The sequence below is a fragment of the Pelodiscus sinensis genome, unplaced genomic scaffold (assembly GCF_049634645.1).
Source record: "Pelodiscus sinensis isolate JC-2024 unplaced genomic scaffold, ASM4963464v1 ctg41, whole genome shotgun sequence".
NCBI lineage: Eukaryota > Metazoa > Chordata > Testudines > Trionychidae > Pelodiscus > Pelodiscus sinensis.
This window is the reverse complement of record NW_027465993.1, coordinates 1337653-1361312: the sequence shown is the minus strand read 5'-3', so window position 1 is coordinate 1361312 and position 23660 is coordinate 1337653. Positions and strand designations below refer to the sequence as shown.

At 44.0% G+C, this 23660-nt stretch overlaps 1 protein-coding gene across 6 annotated transcripts in view; it reads left to right on the top strand.

Annotated features, from left to right (window-relative positions):
• Positions 1 to 20362, top strand: part of ILKAP (ILK associated serine/threonine phosphatase) — a 33159-nt gene extending 12797 nt beyond the window's left edge. Inside the window, exons 3-13 of one of the 6 annotated variants that reach the window (XM_075917865.1) lie at positions 1945 to 2010; positions 2427 to 2483; positions 5125 to 5244; positions 9067 to 9193; positions 10027 to 10133; positions 10772 to 10865; positions 11319 to 11406; positions 14269 to 14390; positions 17506 to 17625; positions 19188 to 19269; positions 20002 to 20362. In XM_075917865.1, coding sequence (XP_075773980.1) covers positions 1945 to 2010; positions 2427 to 2483; positions 5125 to 5244; positions 9067 to 9193; positions 10027 to 10133; positions 10772 to 10865; positions 11319 to 11406; positions 14269 to 14390; positions 17506 to 17625; positions 19188 to 19269; positions 20002 to 20142 — 1124 coding nt within the window. In that variant the 3' untranslated portion in view covers positions 20143 to 20362. The other 5 variants (XM_075917864.1, XM_075917866.1, XM_075917867.1 and 2 more) reach the window with 5 other exon arrangements.
• The last annotated feature ends 3298 nt before the right edge of the window (positions 20363 to 23660 follow it).

The window sequence follows — 23660 nt, the reverse complement described above, 5'->3', positions numbered from 1 at the left end:
TTCCATCACTAGAGGGAGCCCTGATAAGTTGCATTGGTACATTGCTTTGTGTTTTGTTTTTTTCATCCCTGTTAAAATGACTGTTAGGTTATATTTCTGTGCAGATCTCCCACTGAATAATTTGCTGGGTCTGACCTACTACAGGCAATTCCCTGGAGTTAATTTCCACTTTAAATATATATTGTCGTTATGTTTTTCCACTGTCCTGCTTGGTTAGGCCCCAGATCTGCAAAGATTTAAATCACACTGAAGTGACACACCCAAGAATAGACCCATTTAAGGAATATGACTGGTCTCATGGAATTTAAGCACGTGTAAGGCTTTGCAAGAGCTGGGCCAACTCCATACCATATTGTCACAGCTAAAAAGAAATCTCTCTACAAGAAGCCTCCTTTCCTTGTTTTGAAGTTAACCAATAATAAGTTTAGGCTGACCATTTTAAGGGGATATCGCCAACTTGTAAGATCTCATTTCTGCCTGAAGATGTTTATTTAACGTACTGTAGTTACAGTAATCCTAGATGTTACTTGTAACTGGGTGTCCTCTAGTCCTTATATTAAGGGAACTAATGAATAACTTTTCTTTATTCACCCTCTCCACACCACTCATGATTTTATATACCTCTATCATATCCCCCCTCAGTCTCCTCTTTTCTAAACTGAAAAGTCCCAGTCGCTTTAGCCTCTCCTCATATGGGACCTGTTCCAAACCCGTGATCATCTTAGTTGCCCTTTTCTGAACCCTTTCCAAGGCCAAAATATCTTTTGAGGTGAGGTGAGGAGACCACATCTGTATACAGTACTCAAGATGTGGGCATACCATAGTTTTATACAGGGGTAGTAAGATATTCAGTGTCTTATTTTCTATCCCTTTCTTAATAATTCCTAACATTCTATTTGCCTTTTTGACCTCCTCTGCACACCGTGTGGATGTTTTCAGAGAACTGTCCACGATAACGCCAAGATCTCTTTCCTGATTTGTCATAGCCAAATTAGCCCCCATCATATTGTATGTACAGTTGGGGTTATTTTTTCCAGCGTGCATTACTTTACACATATTCACATTAAACTTCATTTGCCTTTTTGTTGCCCAATCACTCAGTTTTGTGAGATCTTTTTAAAGTTCTTCAGTCTTCTTCTGTCTTAACTATCTTAAACAGTTTAGTATCATCCGCAAGCTTTACTACCTCACTGCTTGCCCCTTTCTCTAGATCATTTATGAATAAGTTGAATATCCACTGGATATTTGCTGTGAACTGAAATCAAAGGCTTCCTGCATCTTAGAAGTGCAGAAGAACTCAGCAGGGTAGATGAACATTGTTCAAAAGAAAAAGCTGTGGTTGGTAGAAAAGGAAGAAAGCAGAATGGGAGAACAGATGTGTACTGCAGTTCCTGAGAGGAATTCAGAGTGCTTAGCGCATCAGTGTTAATTAACTAAGCAGATATTTCTGCCATTAACTACTTGTGCATCTCCTCTGCTAAAGGCCATTGGCTCTTCATGTAAATGCTGAGAAGTGTTACCTGAAATAACCTAATAGTCTTTCTGTCCCTCCTTTAATTTCCTATAATAGCCAAGGTTTTGAAAGGAGTCACTTTATTTCTTGAAAATCCAAAGTGCTTTAGCTAGAAATGATTGATAAGAGTTTTATTTCCAGGAAAGAGATAGAAATGTAGCCGTGTTAGTCTGGTGTAGCTGGAACAAAAAACAGGACTATTTAGCACTTTAAAGACTAACAAGATGGTTTATTAGGTGATGAGCTTTTGTGGGCCAGACCCACTTCCTCAGATCAAAGGAAAGTGATAGAGTGTGTCTCTTGAGGTACCAGTCTGTAGTTAGGATGGAGGAAGTCATTTGTACAAAAATCTCTGTAGAATAATGGGCATTACTTTGCTTCTTGATACTAACTTGTCAGGTGTGTTTTGACTGTGCTCTGATGTGTTTTAGGGAAAGAAGCACAGACAGGACCTTTGCTTTTTGATGATCTTCCACCTGTCAGCGCTGCTGACTCAGGTATCAAGACTGTTCATTGTCTCAGCATCTGCCTGGCTTCTGTTTGCATCCGCATTTCTTCTCATACGGACTTTATCTAAGTCTTTTTTTAATTACACAAGTATAGGATAAAATCTTCTAGGATATCTACATGTTTGAGTATTTGTCGTCTTGCTCCGATCTCTTTTCTTTGGCCAATACAAATTGCTATCTTAATATGTGGTTCTTCCATATTTTTTGGAAATGTTAACATGGAACATATTTAAAAACATTAACGTAAGGCCTGGGTCCTCCCACTGCCAAGGTAACTGATCTGGCCTGGGTAAGATGGCATGTATAGCCTTTGTATATCTGTGGGACATAATCAGGATTCTGCTCATAGGGTGGAAGCATTCAATTTACATTTTGTTGACTTGTTTTCTTAACTTGTGTTTTAGGAGCAGGGGGACCTTTGCTCTTTGATGATCTACCGCCAGCCAGCAGTGGTGACTCAGGTAAGGAACTGTAGTAGCCTTCTGTACATGGGCCTTTCTTCATGGAATTTGTTAGCATAGCTTGTCATTGGGATTGTGATTCACCTTGTTCTTTCCAACAGTCTTGCCTGTATATTGATGGATATTTGGGCACTTGCACTGGTGGTGGTGACATACCCATGTAAATAAAAATCCAGGTCATCAAACTTGGGTCTATTAACAGAAGTAAGTGCATGCATCAGGTCTGATGTAGCTGACTCCATAACATCTCTCATGTCCTGGAAAGACTTCAGTTAATGGGTGTTTCGCTGCAGTAGTTCTTACCCCCTGGAAGACTCTATGTACCCCTGGTTATGTCAGTTCCCCTAGATGTTTGCCTAGTTTTACAACAGGCTACACAAGCAGCACTAGCAACGACAGTATAAACTAAAATATGCACTGAAGTGTAAGCATAATATTTATATTCAATCGATTTATTTGGTAATTATATGGCAATGACAAAGTAATCAATTTTTCAGCACTAGTGTGCCGTGACACTTGTGCTTTTATGTCTGATTTTGTAAGCAAGTAGTTTTTAAGGAAAGTGAATTTTGGGGGGAGGAGGGGTATACAAGACAAATACATATTCTTAAAAACCCTTGGTCTGGAAGGGTGGAGAGCCACTGTTGTACTATATGCTTTTTGGAGGTTGGCGTCAATGTAGTGTTCTTTGTCTAAAGCAGTGATTCTCAAACTTTTTGGCCAACGGTCCACCCTGCTCAATGCAGACCTTTCTGCAGACCACCAGCCAACCCAACTATGATGACAGAATGGGTGCAGCAGGACGCGCGGCATCTGGCTGGGAGGCTGGCTGCAGAAGCGGGTTGCGGGAGGTCTGGGTGAGAGGTTGCAGGAGGAGGTGGGGGTGCATGGTCTCAGTGGGAAGATTATGTATGAGGGCGATAAGAGTGCAGGGACTGGACCTGAGTGAGATGGGAGCTGCTTACTTGGCTCCGTGGCTCTTGCCGTTCCCAGGCGCCGCCCCCTGCGGTTTCCATTGGCTGTGATTCCAGCCAGTGGGAGGAGTGGGGAAAGCCTCCAGGCGCATGATTTCCTGTGCTACCATTGGAGCTGCTTCCTTTTCCTGCAAGTTGGAGCTGATCTGCAAGATTCTCCCTCCTCTTCCCTGTCCCCTCCACAGTTGGAAGCCAGTGCTGACACCCCAACCTTGCCGAGGCTGGGACATGGAGCTGGAGTGTCAGCGCCGGCTCCCTACTGCATGGGTGGGGGGCGGGGGGTGAGAGAAGGAAAGCCCTAAGCCTGCAGCCCACCTACAAGATGGCTGCAGACTATTCGTGGTCCCTGGACCACACTTTCATAACCCCTGGTCTAAAGTGAAGAGTAAAGAGCACTGGTTATTGTTATGCATGAAGCAGTTAGGCACCACACAAGGTTCTTGCATAGCATTGCCAAGTAATTTGATCCTGGTCAAAACTGTCTGCTGCTGTTATAGTTGGGGATTCTTCTTAAATCTAAACTACCAGTTTTACCCATTTTTATCATGTACAGTAATTCCTCATTTAACACGGTAGATACGTTTCAGAAAATGATCGTGCTTAGCGAAAATGTGTTATGCGGGGTCAATTTTCCCATTGAAAATAATGGAAAAGGTGGGGGTTGTGTTTCAAGTGGTGGTGTCAAAGTCAATTTTCTGTTGGTGCTGAGTTGTCTCCAGCCTGCACTTGCTTGCAGCTGGCTGCTGAGCACAGGCAGCTGCCTTGGGACTGGGACATAAGGTTGGGGAAGAAAGGGAACTGGTTTACAGCAGGGAGGGGAGGTGTTTGGTTCTGGGGGAGGGGAGGAAAGAAGAGGGCGAGGGGGACTAGGTTGGGAGTATGCCCCTGTGAGAGGTCTGCCGGAACCCACACTGTGTCTGGTGAAGGGGGGGCTGGCGGGGAATGGCGCGGTGAGCGGCGAACCCTCCCCCACTTTGCAGGGAGGTGGGGGAAGCCTTATGCAGCTGCAGGCCGGCCCTTTCTCCCCCAGCCTTATGTCCCGGTCCTGAGGCAGCTGCCTCTGCTGCCTGGGGACAGTCGTGTTATTCAAAAAACGTTTCCTTTAATAAAAAAAAAAGTGAAGTGCTATCACAAAAACATGTTAAGCAGGCACTTGTTAAACGAGTAATTACTGTAGACAGTCAGTCAGTCATTAGGGACATTTCATGAGCATTGACTCCTCTGTCACATTAGATGCCATGCTCTGTTTCTACCTGATCACTCCGGACTTTATTTTGTAGTTCACCCTGTCTCTTTTATGTATGTAAATAATATTGTCTGTCCTAGAAAGTAGTAAAAATCCTTCTCATGCATGATAATCATGTTACAAAAACTAGAAATACCGAAGTTTTAAACTTTGGTTTTAACATACCCAACCAGTCAACTTAGATCAGTCTGGTAGCTAGGAATTAAAGGGGTGAAAGCAAGGGAAAGGGGACATGGAAGGGAAGTCTGTAAGCTCAAGCTCAAATTCACCAGACTGTAGCATACAGTAGGTCTATAATACCTCATTGTAAAAGGAATCATTTTCTTCAATGTAAGAGGTAAGTGATTCTCGTAAATAAAAACAAAGGGCAGAAAGCACTTCTGCAGAGGCTTCAGATATCTGTGTTTTTGCTGTCTTCTAGCTTCACACATCACTGAGCAGGTCTCAGCAGTAGGGAATCATGGGAAGGGAGAGAAGAGGAAAGCCTCAGAGGAAGAGAAGAACGGCAGTGAAGAACTTGTGGAAAAGAAAGTTTGTAAAGGTTTTCAGACAGTTTGAAAACAAATGTACTCTGTTTTATACTCTTTGTGGGTTGAGATAAGGCCAGGTTGAGTCTAAGCTTTGGTACGTCAGTACACTTTCTATGATTACTCTTAAGAAATGAAGGGTACAGCCTGCTGGCAAATTCTGAATGTAGATCCCAGAGCTTGGGTGCACCCCCTAAGTGTGTTCTTTTTCATTTGGGTGGCTGTTAGCAGTTACGCTGAATCAGTGCAGGTGTATTTCACAACCATCCAGAGACATCCAGTCCGAGCACAAGTCTTGCAGTAGTTGAGGTGTGGAAGTCACTGAATTCTGGCAGAGTGAGCCAGACTGCCTTGTCCCAGTAGCATCTTAGAATCATAGAATACTAGGACTGGAAGGGACCATGAGAGGTCATCGAGTCCAGTCCCCTGCCCTCATGGCAGGACCAAGTACTGTCTAGACCATCTCTGATAGACATTTATCTAACCTGCTCTGAAATATCTCCAGAGATGGGGATTCCACCACCTCCCTGGGCAATTTATTCCAGTGTTTAACCACCCTGACAGTTAGGAACTTTTTCCTAATGTCCAACCTAAACCTCCCTTGCTGCAGTTTAAGCCCATTGCTTCTTGTTCTATCCTCAGAGGCCAAGATGAACAAGTTTTCTCCCTCCTCCTTATGACACCCTTTTAGATACCTGAAAACTGCTATGATGTCCCCCCTCAGTCTTCTTTTCTAAACTAAACAAACCCAATTCTTTCAGCCTTCCTTCAAAGGTCATCTTCTCTAGTCCTTTAATCATTTTTGTTGCTCTTCTCTGGACCCTCTCCAGTTTCTCCACATCTTTCTTGAAATGTAGTGCCCAGAACTGGACACAATACTCCAACTGAGGCCTAACCAGAGTAGAGCGGAAGAATGACTTCTTGTCTTGCTCAAAACACACCTGTTAATGCATCCCAGAATCATGTTTGCTTTTTTTGCAACAGCATCACACTGTTGACTCATATTCAGCTTGTGGTCCACTATAACCCCTAGATCCCTTTCTGCCGTACTCCTTCCCAGACAGTTGCTTCCCATTCTGTGTGTGTGAAACTGATTGTTTCTTCCTAAATGGAGCACTTTACATTTGTCTTTATTAAACTTCATCCTGTTTACCTCAGACCATTTCTCCAATTTGTCCAGATCATTTTGAATTATGACCCTATCATCCAGAGCAGTCGCAACTCCTCCCAGCTTGGTATCATCTGCAAACTTAATAAGCGTACTTTCTATGCCAATATCTAAATTGTTGATGAAGATATTGAACAGAGCCAGTCCCAAAACAGACCCCTGCAGAAACCCACTAGTTATACCTTTCCAGCAGGATTGTGAACCATTAATAACTACTCTCTGAGTACAGTTATCCAGCCAGTTATGTACCCACCTTATAGTAGCCCATCTAAGTTGTATTTGCCTAGTTTATTGATAAAATATCATGTGAGACTATATCAAACGCCTTACTAAAGTCTAGGTATACCACATCCACCACTTCTCCCTAATCCACAAGACATGTTATCTGTTGGAAATAATCCAGGACACTCTGGATGCAGGTGAAAACAAGCGGAAGATTTATTATACACCAACTAATAATGACACGCAGGGATTACCCTAGTGAACACTGGTTAATTAACACAATACAATAGGTTATATAGTCAGCAGGTGGACAGAGGAAAAATGATTTGATAGGCTTAGCAGCAAGACAAAATGAGCACATAAGCCAATAGAACTACTAAAAATTACATAATATCTCCGCCCATTGCAAAGTAACAACTCATTAATTAATATACAGGTAGTTACTGTTCAAATGCCAAAACATGTCAGCAAAACAGTTGTATTTGCCTAGTTTGATAAAATATCATGCGAGACCATATCAAATGCCTTATTAGTCTAGGTATACCACATCCACCACTTCTCCCTTATCCACAAGACTCATTATCCTATCAAAGAAAGCTATCAGATTGGTTTGACATGATTTATTCTTTACAAATCCATGCTGGCTGTTCCTTATCACCTTACCACCTTCCAAGTGTTTACAGATGATTTCCTTCATTACTTACTCCATTATCTTCCCTGGCACAGAAGTTAAACTAACTGGTCTGTAGTTTCCTGGGTTGTTCTTATTTCCCTTTTTATAAATGGGCACTGTATTTGCTCTTTTCCAGTCTTCTGGAATCTCTCGTCTCCCATGATTTTCCAAAGATGATAGCTAGTGGCTCAGCTACCTCCTCTATCAGCTTCTTGAGTATTCTAGGATGCATTTTATCAGGCCCTGGTGACTTGCAGGCATCTAACTTTTCTAGGTGATTTTTGACTTTTTTCTTTTTTTCTTTTATCTTCTAAACCTACCCCCTTCCCACTAGCATTCACTGTTAGTCATTCCTTCAGACTTCTTGGTGAAGACCTAAACAAAGAAGTCATTAAGCATCTCTGCCATTTCCAAGTTTCCTGTTACTGTTTCTCCCTCTTCACGGACCAGTGGGCCTATCTTGTCACACCATCACATGGTTGCAATGAAGCGAGAGAACACCTGAGAAAACTGGCTTAGTATTTCATGTCCGTCTTGCTTTTTAGTGCAGATATGAGACATACAGTAGTGATATAGATTTCCAAACATTGCACAAGGCTTTGAGAACTGGATGTACTTGGTAGGTTCAAACTAAGAGATACACTTGATTGAAACCGTATTTGGTGTAACTTTTATGTATTATCAGCCTCTTTACAGATTTACTGTTCATCAAGGCCAAATCCCCACTCTGGCACAATGAATGCAGAAGTGGGAGCCTGCAAAAGTACCCCAAAACCTTATCTTTCCAGGCTTTATACCAAAGCTTCCCCCGAAAATCTTAAACGTAGGTTTTGGGGATAAAAATCTGCTGCCACCACCCAAGTAATGTTAAGATCACTTGGGAAATCTCAGCCCTAAAGTAAAACCAGGACACACAAATTAACCAATACCAGGTTAATAAAAAAGAAAGAATGTTTATTATCCCACAATATTCATGTTACAAGCATTATGACTAGATGGAAAAGTCACCAATTACTAAACTCATGGGGAATTCCACCATAGGCCAAAGCTTAGTTGCAAAAGAGAGGAAAACCCATTTCTAAATGCACAGACATCAGATTCCCATTCCCAAACAATAAAACCTAATGGATTTATCTAAACTTTACCCTACTTACAGATAGTGAAGAGTCTATTCTTGAAGGGGGAGAGAGAGACATGTCTGTCTTCCCTCAGTATCTGGAGAGAAACTGCCAGGGACAAAGGAGGGGAAAACCAAAAATTCCTTTGTCCCAGTTTGAAATCCCTATTTGCATTTTTATTGGCTGGCTTAGGTACAGTTAACCTCTTAGTCCCCAAGCTGCTACCCATCCCTCATGGTCATGACACTGTTTCAAGCAAGTTTCTATAGAGTGTATAGTGTGCCTCTCCTGGTCAGGTAATGATATCCCAGTCTGATGTGTTTTATAGAACTGGCTTTAACACTGAGAATTGGGTGCCCTGCTTCAGGAGGATGCTAAACTATCTTACGTTTTCTGATGTTGGGGACACTTAATACTAGTGTCACTAATCATGACATTTTCAGCAAAAGATTTCAGTCTGACTCTTTTTAAAAAAAAAAAAAAACACCCACACCTTCAATTTCAAGTACAGTCTATGCAGGGCAACAGACGCTTCTTGCCATAATGCCATGGGATTTTCAGGATCTTGGATAGAGGAAAATGATCACCGGTTTCTAAATCAGGCTCAGGCCATGGTGGAGTTTCATGTGTGTAATTTTGCTTTGTTTCTCACTAGCTTCTGGAGGCATCTTTGGACTGAAAGGTTATATGGCAGAGAGGAAAGGTGAACGAGAAGAGATGCAGGATGCACATGTTATCTTGAATGACATTACTGAAGAGTGCAGCCCCCTGCCCCCTCAAATGTAAGTAGGCCAGACCTCTGGAGCCAAGAAGTAACATTATAGGAGAATATAGTTATGGCAAGGAGATGAAAGTGCTCCCATTACCTTTGCTTGGGCTGTTGACAATGATCCCTCACTCTGAGCAAATGTGGCTCTTGACTCAATATTGCTTTGTGTGGTGACATGGGTGATTTGAATTGAATTCCTAGCTCTGCCACTGATCTTGAGCAAATCATGTAAGGTTTGCTGATGCAAAAGGTGCCTCATTTGTTAGGTGGCTTACATCAAGTGCCGAAGACCTGACTTCTTCTTTTTATTTATTTATTCTCCTGAAAGCTGAGTACAATGCCACTCCCACTATCTTCAGTAAAAGCCAGCTCCTCCTAGTACTCTGGATATCAGGCCCAAGATACCTGAATATAGCTGTTTAAGCTAAATATGTGATGTAGAACCAAAGACAATTTGACAATAATTAGTATGTCCCATTATCTCTTGTTTATAGCACAGCTGTACCAAACATTCTGCATGCAGAGAATTTCTGGGACATGATAGGTTGGCATCTGTGAATAGCAAATTCTGAAATTGTTGGAGAGAGGCTTCAGAGTTGGAGTGCCCATGAGGTGGAATATCTGGCTGTTGTTAAATGTGGCTGGGGGCCATAGCCTCTTTTCATTTCCTGGAGGAGATAAACTCATACATGCTAGATCTACACCTCTTAAAGGAAACATTACTTTTTCTGTTCCAATACTGGTAAGGAGAGCTGCTAGGGACACAGGCCTCTTGACTAAATTTTAACTTCTGGCTGATACCAGCCCATTCATAGCTAGTTTGCATTAATACTACTTCCTTCACAGAACCCGTGTCTCATACTTTGCTGTTTTTGATGGCCATGGGGGAGTTCGAGCCTCAAAATTTGCAGCACAGAATCTTCACCAAAATCTGATTAAGAAATTTCCTAAAGGTAAGAGAGGCCCTTGTTGGGGCATGTGCATCATCTTTCGTTCCTCATGACTTGCAGCTGTGTGTCCACTAAGAAATTACTTCAGACTGCAAGAGCCCTGGACATGGCTGTGAGTGGAATGCGTTGGATGACAATGCCTTAAGACAGAAGATAGGAGAGATGAACCAGATGTTGAGCAGATTTGTGAGGCTATCATACCAAAATCCATATAGTGTTAGCTGGGTTATGCAAGTTCCAGGAAAGCACCATAGCAGATCTCCTATGAACAGTGCTCGACATATAATGCAGTCTACTCGCTCATGGCGAGTAGATTGCAACCCGGAAGAGCTGGGTTCGGGCGATCTGCGCATGCGCAGTGCGGCTGGCGAGCAGGGCTCACCGCGGTTTGGCGAGCCCTGCCTATGAATATGGTTGAGGAAAGTAATACAGTGTCCCTTGTCTTCTGGGCTGTTATACATACTGGCCATGCACATTTACATCTCGACATTTGGCAGTTGGGCATATTCCTGTGGTCATATCTTCTGTGTGTGTGCGCATGCATGCCCGCGCGCAAGCATATCAGATAGGTGAGGAGAGGACAGGAATAGATGTCCATGGTATTTCAACATGAGCATGTGCCACTTTCTTTTGTGCGACAGGAGAGGTAGTCAGCGTGGAGAAAACGGTGAAGAGATGCCTTCTGGACTCCTTCAAACATACAGATGAGGAGTTCCTGAAGCAGGCTTCTAGTCAGTAAGTACAAATGTCCCCCGGAGCTACCTGTAACTGTTAAAAATGTCTACCTTTCCCAGGCCCCAATTCTGAGTTATGCTTCCTCAGTGCTACAGCCAGAAGGTGCAACTAATACATATGGCAAAGGTGACTTTAAGTTGTTGCTCCCTGCCAAGAGTCCAGTTAGCCCATATGCAAGTTGGAGCTGCAGCCTTCAATGGCTGCTGATAGGTTAGCAGAGTGGCCATAATAGCCAGAGTGTAGTATTCCTCAGCCCTGCCCCCCTCCACTACCAGCTATACAGAACAGCAGCATAAGGCTACTCTGCGCTGTAAGAGTAAGACCAGGATTGGAGGAGAGGGAAATCACACAAACCTGTGAGTAAAAACAGGGGGAACTCCCAAACAGAAGTTTGGTGATTTTGTGCTAGCTGATTGGATTATTCCATTGTAACCTTATTTCTGGTGCCTTCAGGAAGCCAGCCTGGAAGGATGGTTCCACAGCGACCTGTGTCCTGGCTGTAGATAACATTCTTTACATTGCCAATCTTGGAGACAGCCGGGTAAGTAGCACCGAGAAACCTACTGCATAGATTTCCCTTGTATGACGTACCTGCAGGAGGAATGGATTTTCACTCTTTTTGTAGGGATTCCTGCTGGAAGATGCTTTAAGTAATTAAAGTCCCCATCTACACAACCTTATTGTTACTGAGTTTTGCTGGAAGAGACTGGACGGAAGTAGCTGAGAACTCCCCAACCATTCCTACACAGATTCATAGAATACTAGGACTGGAAGGGACCTCGAGAGGTCATCGAGTCCAGTCTCCTGCCCCCATGGCAGGACCAAATACTGCCTAGACCATCCCTGATAGACATTTATCTAACCTACTCTTAAATATCTCCAGAGATGGGGATTCCACAACCCCCCAGGCAATGTATTCCAGCGTTTCACCACCCTGACAGGAACTTTTTCCTACTGTCCAACCTAAACCTCCCTTGCTGCAGTTTAACCCCATTGCTTCTTGTTCTATCCTCAGAGGCCAAGGTGAACAAGTTTTCTCCCTCCTCCTTATGACACCCTTTTAGATACCTGAAAATGGCTCTCATGTCCCCCCTCAGTCTTCTCTTTTCTAAACTATCCTCTTTGAGAGGATGGAATTTAGTGTAGCTGAGAGTCATTCTAGGTTCTAACTTGCAAGGACATAAAGCCAGCCATACTGAGTCAGATCAGTGGTCATTCTAGCCCAGTATTCTGTCTTCTAACAATGGCCAATTCCAGGGGCTTCAGAGGAAATGAACAGGAAGTCATTAAGCCATCCCCTGTTATCCATTCCCAAGGTATGTCTATGCTACAAAGGAGATCAGAGCTGCCACTGTCAGTCTTCCAGGGTTTTAATTAGCAGGTCTAGTTAAGAGAGCTATTTCAAACTTAAAGGGCACTTTGGTCTATGCCAGTAGCCCTGCTTCCACGAGGAGTAAGGGAAGTCAAAGGGTGAGTGTAGCTGAATTAATGTAGCTGAAGTTGTACATCTTAATTTGACCTTATCCCATAGTGTAGATATACCCTCAGCTTCTGGCAAACAGAGATTGGGGGCATGAGGTTGCATCTCTGACCATCATAGCTAATAGTTGTTAATGGGTTTATCTTTCAGGAACTTAACTAGTTCTTTTTTGAATCCTATTCTAGTTTTGGTCTTCACAGCATCCCCTGGTAACAAGTTCTACGGGCTGACTTTGTATTGTGTGAAGAAGTACTTTTTGTTTGTTTGAATTTCATCTGCCACTTCGTTGCTGAGTGACTCAGTTTTGTGGGATCCCTTTGTAATTCTTCACAATCTATTTTGGAATTTCCTATCAAGTAATTTTGTCTCCTCTCCAAATTTTGTCACCTCCCTCTTCACCACTTTTTCAGATAATTTACTAGTATGTTGAACAGTACTAGTCCACCACTGTTTACTTGTCTCTCCATTCAGAAAATTGACCATTTATTCCTACCCTTCCACCTCCTCCATCTTTTAAGCAGTTACTGGTCCATAAGAGGAACTTCCTCTTACCCCATGACTGATTAAACACCTTTTGAGAGGTCCTGTAAATGCCTCTCTGCAGTCCCAACTGGGGATGTGAATGGTTAACCAGGTAATGGCTAACTTGCACCTGGGAGCAGCCCACCCGCTTTTTTGTTGTTTTTTTGGTAGCTGCCCTTCTGAAGCTAAATGATGGACTTCTTTGCTGTCTTTGCCCCCCAAAGGGATTTTAAATGTAATTATATTATCACTATTATCAAGCAGTTCGGCTATATTGACCTCTTGGACAAGATCCTGTGCTCCACTTAGGACTAAATCAAGAATTGCCTCTTCCCCTTGTGTTTTCCAGGACTAGCTTCTACAAGAAGCGGTCATTTATGGTGTCAATATCTTTAGCTCTGCATCTCATCCTCAGGTGACATGTACCAAGTCGATAGAGAGTTGAAATCCACCACTATTATTGAGACTTCTAGTTTTATAGTCTTCCTGAGCATTTCAGTCACAATCACCATCTTGGACAGGTGGCTAGTGGTATATCTCTATATTCTTGTTGATCAAGCATGGAATTTCTATTCATGGAGATTTTCTGTGGTACAATTTGGTTCATTTCAGTTTTCTATGATATTGCGCACACTGTCCTTCACTTCACATAGTACCACTCTCCCACAAGTACGGCCTGTTGTCATTCCTGTATATTTTGTACCTTGGTATTACTGTGTCCGATTGATTATCATTATTCCACCAAGTTTCTATGGTGCCTGTTATATAAATATCCTATTTAAGATCAGGCACTCAGTTTTCCCTTTTTAGTATTTAAAGTGTGTGTGTGTAAGTGTGTAAGCACTTATATATTTTGTCAATGTTTAGTTGTCTGCCATTGTGATGTAATTTACTGCCATACTGCAAATTTGTTGTGTACTTTAGCTGTCTCCTGGTAGACTCTAGGTGGTGCTAGATACCTTGTAGTTAGTGATGTCATGATATTATTTTTAAAACTATTTGTGTAAGATGGCCTAGGGATGTAAAATCCCATTTAATTGGCCAACTGGTTGTTTGGTTAACCGATTAAAGGGGGCTGAGTGGATGCTGGAATGTCCTTACCCTCCACCACAGGCAGAGGCTGCTCTGGCTGGGATGCCAGAGCAGCTCCTGCCTGCAGTGGGCCAGGTACCCAGAAGGCAGGGACAGCCTGGCGTCCCAGTCATCGTTGGACTTCCCGATTGAACCTTCATATCCTTGGTAATACCAGTCCTCTATCAAGGGGATGAAATTTAATACAATGATTTTTGGTGGTGGTATGAGTTTTTACTTCCTGAGCAATTGAACCTGAGAATCTTTTGTTCTGCACTTGTTTGGTAGAGCCTTAATATTACCACTTATGAGGGATTTTTGTCAGCACAGGCGATTTTGTGTCGTTACAACGAGGAGAGTCAGAAACACACAGCCTTAAGTCTCAGTAAAGAACACAACCCTACCCAATACGAGGAGCGGATGAGGATACAGAAGGCTGGAGGAAATGTCAGGTAAACAAGAGTGCACAAGAGAAGAGATGGGAATGAGCCTGAATTCCCATCTGGCATTGACGTGCCAGGCACACCCAACTCCCATAGAAGGGGATTGTGCTTAGCATGTTTGAAATTCCAGGCACATAAGACTCTTGCTAGAATAACCATTGTTTATGGGGTGCCCTCCAGGAATCCCATACCTGGAATCATTGGCTAGATTTCATGTTCCTGGCCTTAGAAACTGAGGGTGGCTTTACCCTAGAGGCATAGTACTGTGTTGCAGTAGCAGGAGGGCATAGCCATATTATGTACCTCTGAGTGAAAGCTAGATGGCATTGAGCAAGTACATATCAACTACAAAGTTTTGGAAGAAAATTCTTTATTTTCTGATTATTTTAAGTTTTGTCTGAGTCTGTCCAAGAATTCCTCCTAAACAGTAAGAGCTATGACTACTAAATTCGGTATACCGCTTCCTCTTATCATAACTTAAAGCAACGCAATGGTTTGGTTGTGCCAGGAAAATGGGATGTGCCTGGAATGGGATTGCTCCTCATAAAACCATATGGAAAAGAAGCACAGGCGATGAAAGGGGATGACTGGGGGTATTCCCCTTCCACCTCTTTCCTGGTCCAGGATTGCCCTGGCCTGAACCTCCCATACACACACCCTTTTAGGGAGGGTGAGGAGGCAGTGTCTCCCCTCCACTCATTAATACGGAACACTGCTAGCTGTTCCTCTTAGTCAGGGAACAAGGGGAAAGTGCACAGTTTGCTTCATTCCTCACTCTGGTTGTGGAGCGCAGGGGGCAGATGAACCTGGACCTGCCCCAGCTGGGGGACATGCACCCCTCACTCAGCTGTGCCCGCTGGAGCTGCAGCAGCCATGAAGAGGCACTTCTCACGTGGCTCCAAGCTGCTGTGGTGAAAAAGGGCCCGGGTAGTCCCCAGGGCAGCCTGCATACTGAACCCATCATCCCCAGTCCCACCCCCACAGCAGTGATTTAAATGAAGAAAAGCAACAATTGAGTTTAGGACCTGAGCAATGATGGGTAAATCTTCTAGTAATCCATAACAGCAACAACAACAACAAAAATTGCTCCTCGAGTATCTAGAGCTGCTGGTTCATGTCCTTGAAATGTTGTTACGCATGCAGTGGCACTCTTCATTCATCACCTAGGGGCTTGTCTATAGACAGTTAATGCAGGGCTAGGTGAGGTGTTCATCCTGTCCATGCACCCTGAAAGCCCTGTAGTATGCTTTGCTATACCCCCATTTCAAAGCAGAGTAGAATTTTAGTTTGTCAGCTGGCACAGCAGGCTAGTGCCAGATAGAGTGACACTCTAGCTTGCCATGGACAAGCTCTTTGTGAAGGCTGAGGCTTGAGATGTTCCCTATATTTAAAAATGGTACTCTTTCTAGAGCTGGACTTTTGTTAAAGTGCACTCACTCTTTGTACACTTGAATGCACTGAGTCTGGCGTGTATTCATATTTGAATATCTGCTATAGTTTAGTATTTGATCACCTGAATGTTTCCTCTTTACACAGTCAGTGTTTCAGCTAGTTACATTGAGTTTTACAGAGAAGTCAAAATCAGAGTATAAAGATGTGTGGTTTTGAGTTTTTTAAAATTCCTAAACATTCAAAAGATACAGGTTCCTGGAATTGTACATTGCGGGATGTGGGAATGAGTGGGCTACATCTTGTTGTAACTCTAGCTTTCTGTAGAAATGGCATGTCTCTTATCTTCAGTGAGCACATGCCATTATTTGTGTTTATCACCAATCCGACTCTGCAAAGTAGGAAGGAGATGAGCAAGTCTCTGGTAGTTCTTTGCAGACTTCAGGCAACATCTCCATTGGCTAGGAATCTGTCTGTTTCAGTGGTTAAACATTTTATAGTAGAGAAAGAGGGAGGAAGGGAATTATCAGCACGTTGAATTAATTATTGCAGTTTAACAAGAGAACATCTGAATGGTGTTCATTCAAGTTTTTCGTGATGGACTAGGTTCTGCCTACTATTCTGGATTCAGAGGTTTATAGTCGAATAACATGTACATTCAGTCTCTGCCCAGATAGCTCTGTGTATTAGTCAGCACACAATACAAGTGATGCTGTGTATTAATGACCCTATATAAAGCTTAACTAAAGAGAGGATTAGATAGGCAGTGTATCTGAAAAGGTGGGAGGGAGCAAACTGATGAGGGATGGGACAGCTTGAAGAAATGAGCAACTATCAAATGGAGAATCCGGGCCTAGGCAGAGATGAGGCCATGACTGGAGGAGCAGTGTAAGTGAATGGCAAAGAGATGCAGAGATCAGGAAGGAACAGGTCTCTGTAGTTAGTCTTCTGAAAAACCAGTTGAGAATTGTGAATTTGTTCCAAGATGGCTAGGAAGTAAGGGTGCTTGGAAAGAGGAGGTGAAGTGGTGTCTCAATTTAGGGCCCTTTGTGGCTTATTCTCAGCTTGTCATTTCAGAAATGGTAATGAGTTGTCAGCCCTTTACCCCTGCTCTGCCATTGATGTCTGCCTTCATTGCTCTTGGCTGCACTTTCATGCTCTCTCTCAAACATGGGCAAAGCCTCTATTTTTACCTTCAGATTCTTCTATAAAATTCATCTCTGCTATAGCATCTACAAAAATCATTGGTGGGATTAAACTGCTTGTTTGCTCTGACAGCTGCGTATTACATTGATCAGAATCCTCTGATTGTTACTTTGCTCCTGTATGATGAGTCTGTGTGTTCTCATGTCTTGCATTTGGACTATATATTTAAGGCAGGGAGTACCTTAGCACGCAGATCAGCTGTGTAAAACTTGTGCTATGATCTATAGCTCTATCCCAACAGGGACTAAGGCTGCCATCTATGAAAGCTTATGTCCAAATAAATCTGTTAGCCTTTAAGGTGCCACAGGAGTCCTCATTGTTTTAGTGGCTACAGATTAACATGACTACCCCTATTATACTGAGTACCTAAAGAATAGGCCATCAGGAGTAGCTCCTCTGCATTTTAGCTCTGAGCAATGGCTTGAGACAGTTCAGTCCCCTTTCAGCGAGAAAGGAATGTGTGGTGTTGGGAAAGCTAGTGTCCAGCTGAATTATTTTGTTCCATCTGGACTTCCTTTCCATCATTCAGGGATGGGCGAGTACTGGGTGTGCTGGAGGTTTCTCGTTCCATTGGGGATGGACAGTACAAGCGCAGTGGTGTCATCTCTGTGCCGGATATCAAACGCTGCCAACTCTCACACAATGACAGGTAAAGCATGTCCAAGCAGAGTGTAAAGCAAGGTATGTGTTCAGTGTCCTCTCTGTTTAGGAGTTTGTAATACAGAATCTTTTCAAGTCCGCACCAGTTAGACTCTGATAAGCTGATTCTCATCACTGCAGAAGCTCTTTTCTTAATTTACTCGGCTCTCCATCAAAAAGCACAAGTGTTCAGCGTGTGGAGCAGTGCAAGCATATGTAGCACTGCCTGAGCACAGAGTGACAAAGCCCCTGCACTAAACAACTTACCATCTCCAGTAATTAATATGCTGTATTATGAACAGGGCTGATACTTCCTACTATTAAGGTTGCCTGACAATTCCTGTTTTAAGACCCTGTTCTTATTTGCTTGCAAATTTTGCCAAATTCTAACCATTTGGACTAAAATATTATATTTTGGGTGCATGCCTCAGGCTAAACTATCTTGGATCTTTTCAGTCATAACTAAATGAGACTAGAGATTTATTTTGCTTATGTTAAAAATTCTTGTAGCTTTTTTTTTCTGGAACTGATTGTGCCCCTGTATTCTGGTGCTTACATATGCTCAACAAAGATTTGCTAGAACAAGGGTGAACAAACTTTTGGCCTGAGGGCCCCATCGCGTATGAAAACTGTATGAAGGGCTGGAGATTGTGTCCTCAAACAGCTAAGCATGGCCCAGCCTCTTCTTCTGTCCAACTCCCCGACCCCTCGATCTCGCCATCCAGATGCAGCCCATGGGCCATAGTTTGCCTCCCTCTGTGCTAAAATCTCCAAAGATTCTGTCTGCACTATGCTCCTTCCTGGCGCTGGAGCAGACTTCCCTTATGATTTTTTGCTCTGCTGCTGGGGGTCATGCAAAGGCAAGAGCTGGGCCTGGAATAGAGCAGGGACACTCCAGTGCTCCCCCCTGGTAGTTACAGGTCACAAAGAGCAGTGAAGTGCCAAGGGGACCTGGGCTGGAAGGGATCATTTCTAGAATGGAACAAGGTGCAGGGAAGGGGGAAACTGGGAGTTGGAGGGACTGAGTTACTGACTGGGCAAGGTGACTGGCAAAGCAGTGGGGGAGGGCAAGTGAAACATCTGATGAGCAAGGGTGGGGAAAAGGGACTAATTCTGACACGGCAAAGACCCCGTAGTCAAGTTAGAAAATGCCTGATGTAATGTGGGAGGCCCTAATAGTTGTACTGGGGTACCAGCTGTGCTCATACCCCTTATTTCCTCACTTCTGGCCACTTCACAGAGGAGAGAGAAGAACAGAACTTTCAAGGGAAGAGCAAGAACTGTATTTCGGCAGCACACAGTAACTTTGCCTAAAGTCATACTCGTCCTGACATAACTCTGCTACTACATGTTTATATTTCTGACATACTCTCTAGTTAGGGTGAGGAGGTAGCCTGTGGGGCATCAGCATACTTTTCAGCAGGTGATAGCAGTACTGTTGAGGGTTAGCTGTGTTTTGCAAAGTCTTCCTCAAGATTCTAACGGGGCATCTAGTAAAAACAATTGGGATGTTTTGTAGTTGTAGGAGGGTGGAAGGGCCTAACTATTGCCTATTTTTGATTTTCTTTTTAGGTTCATTTTGTTGGCCTGTGATGGCCTCTTCAAGGTCTTCTCACCAGAAGAAGCTGTGAACTTCATCTTGTCCTGCCTAGAGGTGAGGAGAAGGCAGCTCTAGGGTGGGGCTTGCATGTGCAGAAGGTGTGAAATAACAGCAGGCCTGCTGTCTGGGGGAGTATACGGGGGCACAAAGGGGACACGTGCCCTGGGGCCTGGTGGTTCTAGAGGGCCCGGAGCCCCCAAGCCCTTTAAATCGCTGCTGGAGCGCTGTGAGGTGCACTCCAAACAGCTCTAAGGGCTGGGGCAGTCCCACTCCTTCTGACTGAGGCCCTGTCCCTTCCAGGAGTGTGGAGCTACCACCCATTACCCAGGGGCCCGATGTGGCTGTCAGCTCTGCTAAATACCGGCGTGCTGGGAAAGGGAGGGCACAGAAGAGAAATATGGTTTTTGGTGGCATACTGTCAGCTTACGGAATGAGAGCTTCTCTAAAATGCTGTCGAATGTTCTCACTCTGAAATGATTGCTTATTACCGTTATTTATTTGTCCTGTATAACCCATCTCTGCTCCATGGGACCATCACCATTTTATTGTCTCCCAGCCCCAATACGAAGGAGAGCTGTGCCATAGCCAGTATGAGATCTTTCCTTGTATTCTTATGAAATTCCGTAGATGAGCTGTCTGGGCCTTTTCCTAGAGGTGGAAGAAATACAATCCTGAAGACTAGGAGGATGTTTAGAGTTGCCCAAGTTAAGTTGCTGTTAGATTGTGCAGCATCAAACTATCGTCTGCATGAATGTAGTGTGGTATGACATGCATCTTTTTCAACAGGACAAGAATATCCAAACAAGAGAAGGGAAACTAGCAGCTGACACTCGATATGAAGCAGCCTGTAACAGGCTGGCCAACAAAGCAGTGCAGCGAGGTTCTGCAGATAATGTCACTGTAGTGGTGGTTCGGATTGAGCACTGAAGGAAACGTGCAGGGATGAAGTCCAGAGCTGTATGTGATGGATTTAAAAGCAACAGCAAAAGTTAGTGTGTGTGTGTGTGTGTGTGTGTGTGTGTGTGTGTGTGTGTGTGTGAGAGAGAGAGTATGAGTGAGTGAGTGTGAGAGAAGGTTACGGTGGGGAGGCGGTATGGGTCTCCTCTTTGAGTGCTCTACATTGTAAATAAACTTCTTTTTCTAATTGTTTTAGGATGGGGGTTTTTTGTTAGTAGTATTTTTATAAACTTTATAACAAGGCAGATTGCATTTTCTGTTACTGGAGTTAATACTTCATGAGGAAATACATTGTTCAGTTTCAGCTATCTAATGAAAGTCCTAAACAAATCACAGCTCTACCACAGGAATTGGGACTGTATTTGTAAGAACATACCCTTTTATCATTGTAATTTGAGCCAGTTAAACAGAGATGTGGGGGGAGGAAAGGGAGGAGACTGCCAAATAGAAATGATGGGGAAAGAACCATTGTCTTGAGGTTTGTAACAGTAATTACAAAGGCAAGGTCAAAACTGGATAAAAATCACAAAGTAGCTGCGGGCATTGAATAACTCAATCTTAAAACTGCAGTCTTATTCTCATGCTTCCTTTTCACCTATTCCTCTGTAAGATAGTGGTACTGAGTAGCTGTACCTACAGCTCTACCTACAGAAGCAAGGATTGCATTTTATCCATTTTCAGTTACTCAGTCACAAATGGCTAGTTTACCATGCTTGGAGGAGTGAGTCCCTTGTATCTGAATAACTGAGAACTGAATCTGTGTCTGTAAGCATGGCTCTATAAGAAGAGGAAGGCTGAGTTAAATGGATGCATTTTTTCTGCACTTCTAAAATTCAGCCTTTTGTGCAAAATGTTAGTCAGGCCCAGTCCTGCTGCCCTGAAAGTCAAGGGAAGCTTTGTTCCAGATTTCATGGGATGCAGGATTCCCCCCCATTGTAACATGTTAAACAACTGTTATGAAATAAAGCAGAAAAATGTGGAGGTGCTTCTTCAAAAGACAACGCTATTTTTAAGGCGGTGAAGAGAAATCCTCGGTGCTAGCAAATCTAGAGAGCAGGTTTAGACTTGCCTCTGGTAACTACTGAAATGAACAGGCAAAGGATGTAATTATTTAGGGTCTTGGAAATTGGGGGAGGGGAAGAGGAAGCCACAAAAGAGGAAAAATAACAACTGGTAATAGACCTCGAACAAAACATGAGCCTGCTCCTCCTCTCACCATCCCGCACTTGTCTCATCGTGTCACGCTTGGGCGAGAGCGGGAGGCAGAGACCCCTGGGAGATGTCTGTAGTGTAATACCAGCTGCCTGTGTGACTGGTGTCAGATAAGAGTGGATGGGGCATCTTTAAGCAGAGAAGCTTCTGGCCACCTTTCCTGCTTTCAGGCTGTGCAGAGGGGTGCGTTAAACACCTTTTGAGGAGCTGGGCCTGCATGAACTCTTTTATTCCTTTTCTCTTTGCCACCTCTGCTTTGTGTGTGCCAAGTGAGAGGCGAGAGCCTTTTCTTTTCTCTGCCCATTGGCTCTCCTCACTCTTCCCTTCTGTTTCCTGTGGCTCTAGCTTCTTCATTTGTCTGTCATTACTCCCCTTCTGAACCCTCTTTGCCGAGACACAACTCAGGGTCTTACACATCCATTCCATATGACAATACCATCTAATAAAGAGTTCCGTAAAATGCTTTATACCGCGGTGAGGAACCTTTGCTGGGGTGGGGGCTTCTGACCCTGGGCTAGTAGATCTTGTGTGCCCTGTGGTGGGATATTGGGGGGGAGGGGAGAGCTGGAGTGCTAGTGCAGGATCCCCAATGCTGGGGGTGGGGGAAGCCCCAAGCTTTGGGGGCCAGATCCAGGCAAGCTGTGGGCTGCAGGTTTCCCACCCCTGCTTTATACCATACTCCTGTTTGTACTGGAGAGAAATCATACAAGGCTCTTTAACCTGCAGTGGGGGAGTAGCACAATAGCTGAGCTTGGAGACTAACTGCAATCTGCTTTGGAAGACCAGGGCTCACTTTAGCTTTATCACAATCAAGAACAGCGGCTTGCTGGCACTTCCAGAGCAGGGTGGCCTAGGAGAGAACATCTATGACAGTTTAACTGTCTTGTCTGGACTTCCTTTTATTTAATCCTTGCTTTAGTATTTGGCTGTGACGAGTAGCCACCCATTGTGGTGATATCCTGAACAGAAGTCCATCTTGAACATTCTGTTGCTGTGCAGTGGGGGAGCAGAGCATGCTGAGGGGTTTTTTCTTCCTTTCCTTTGCTAAATAGCAATAGGTTGGATTTCTTTTAAAGACACAAACAGATTTAAGCAGTTAGGGGGCACTATTCCAATTCTTCAGCAGATGGTTGTGCTCGCTCAAAGATTGGCTCTGCAAGCTACACCATGTCTTCTATTCCCAAACTTTCAGGAGACTTCTTCCTAGTAGGATCAATACCTAAGAATGAATTCCTGCTGCCGTCTTTATAACAAGAAAAGCTGTGGGTTTTTTCCTAGTGTTAATTCCTTTGGTAAAATGCTAGAGAAGACAAGGCAGTTAGCTGTGTGAGAAATAGTAAATTCTTGGGGGTGTCCCTCAAATCTTCACCTTGCCCTGCTGTATTAACCTGATATGCTGTTTTTGTGTCAAAGCTACAAATGATGTGTCTTCATTAGGCTTTTACCATGTAGTAAGAAAGAACACTTCCTATTAAAGAGTAACCCTTTCAGGCTTGAACTCTAATTTCAGAGAATATGTCTACACTGCAGTTAATTCGAATTAACGGCCGTTATTTCGAATTAACTTCAATAGCGTCAATACATGGAAACCGCTATTTTGAAATTAATTCGAAATAGCAGAGCGCTTAATTAGAATTTGGTAAACCTCATTCTATGAGTAATGCCAAATTCGAAATAGCTATTTAGAATTAAGTGCTATGTAGACACTTAATTCGAAATAGGGGGCCTCCAGTCCTTCCCAGGGAGCCCTGGTGGCCACACTGGGCACAACCAGGAAAACTTACTCTCCTCTCCCCCAGCCCCGGAGCCATTAATGGGTAGACTCTGGCTACAGTGCCTGTGCCAGCTCCAAGCCCAGAGCCAGCAGTGGCCACTGGGGCCCCTGACCCAGTGGCCCCAGAACATGAGCCCACAAGCCACTGGCAGCCAGCCCTCCACTGCTCCACAGGAGCAGTCTGCCAGCTCCCAGGAGCCTGACAGGGGCTGGAGCGGGCGGGCGCCTTCGTGGTCCAGGGTGGAGATCATGGGTCTTATTCAGGTTTGGGGGGATGCCCCCAAGGACCATGATCTCTGCAGTAGACAGAGGAATGCAGCCGGCTATGGCAGGATAGCTGCCAGCCTAGCCACCAAAGTCCACATGCGAGCCTAGGAGCAGGTTTGCATGAAAATCAAGTTGGTCTGGTGAGACCCCCAACCTGGGCCCTGAGCTTCCCCGTCTTCTCCTTCCCCTTGCTTCCCCTTTCCAGCTCCCCCCTCCCCTCTCTTCCCCTCTTCCA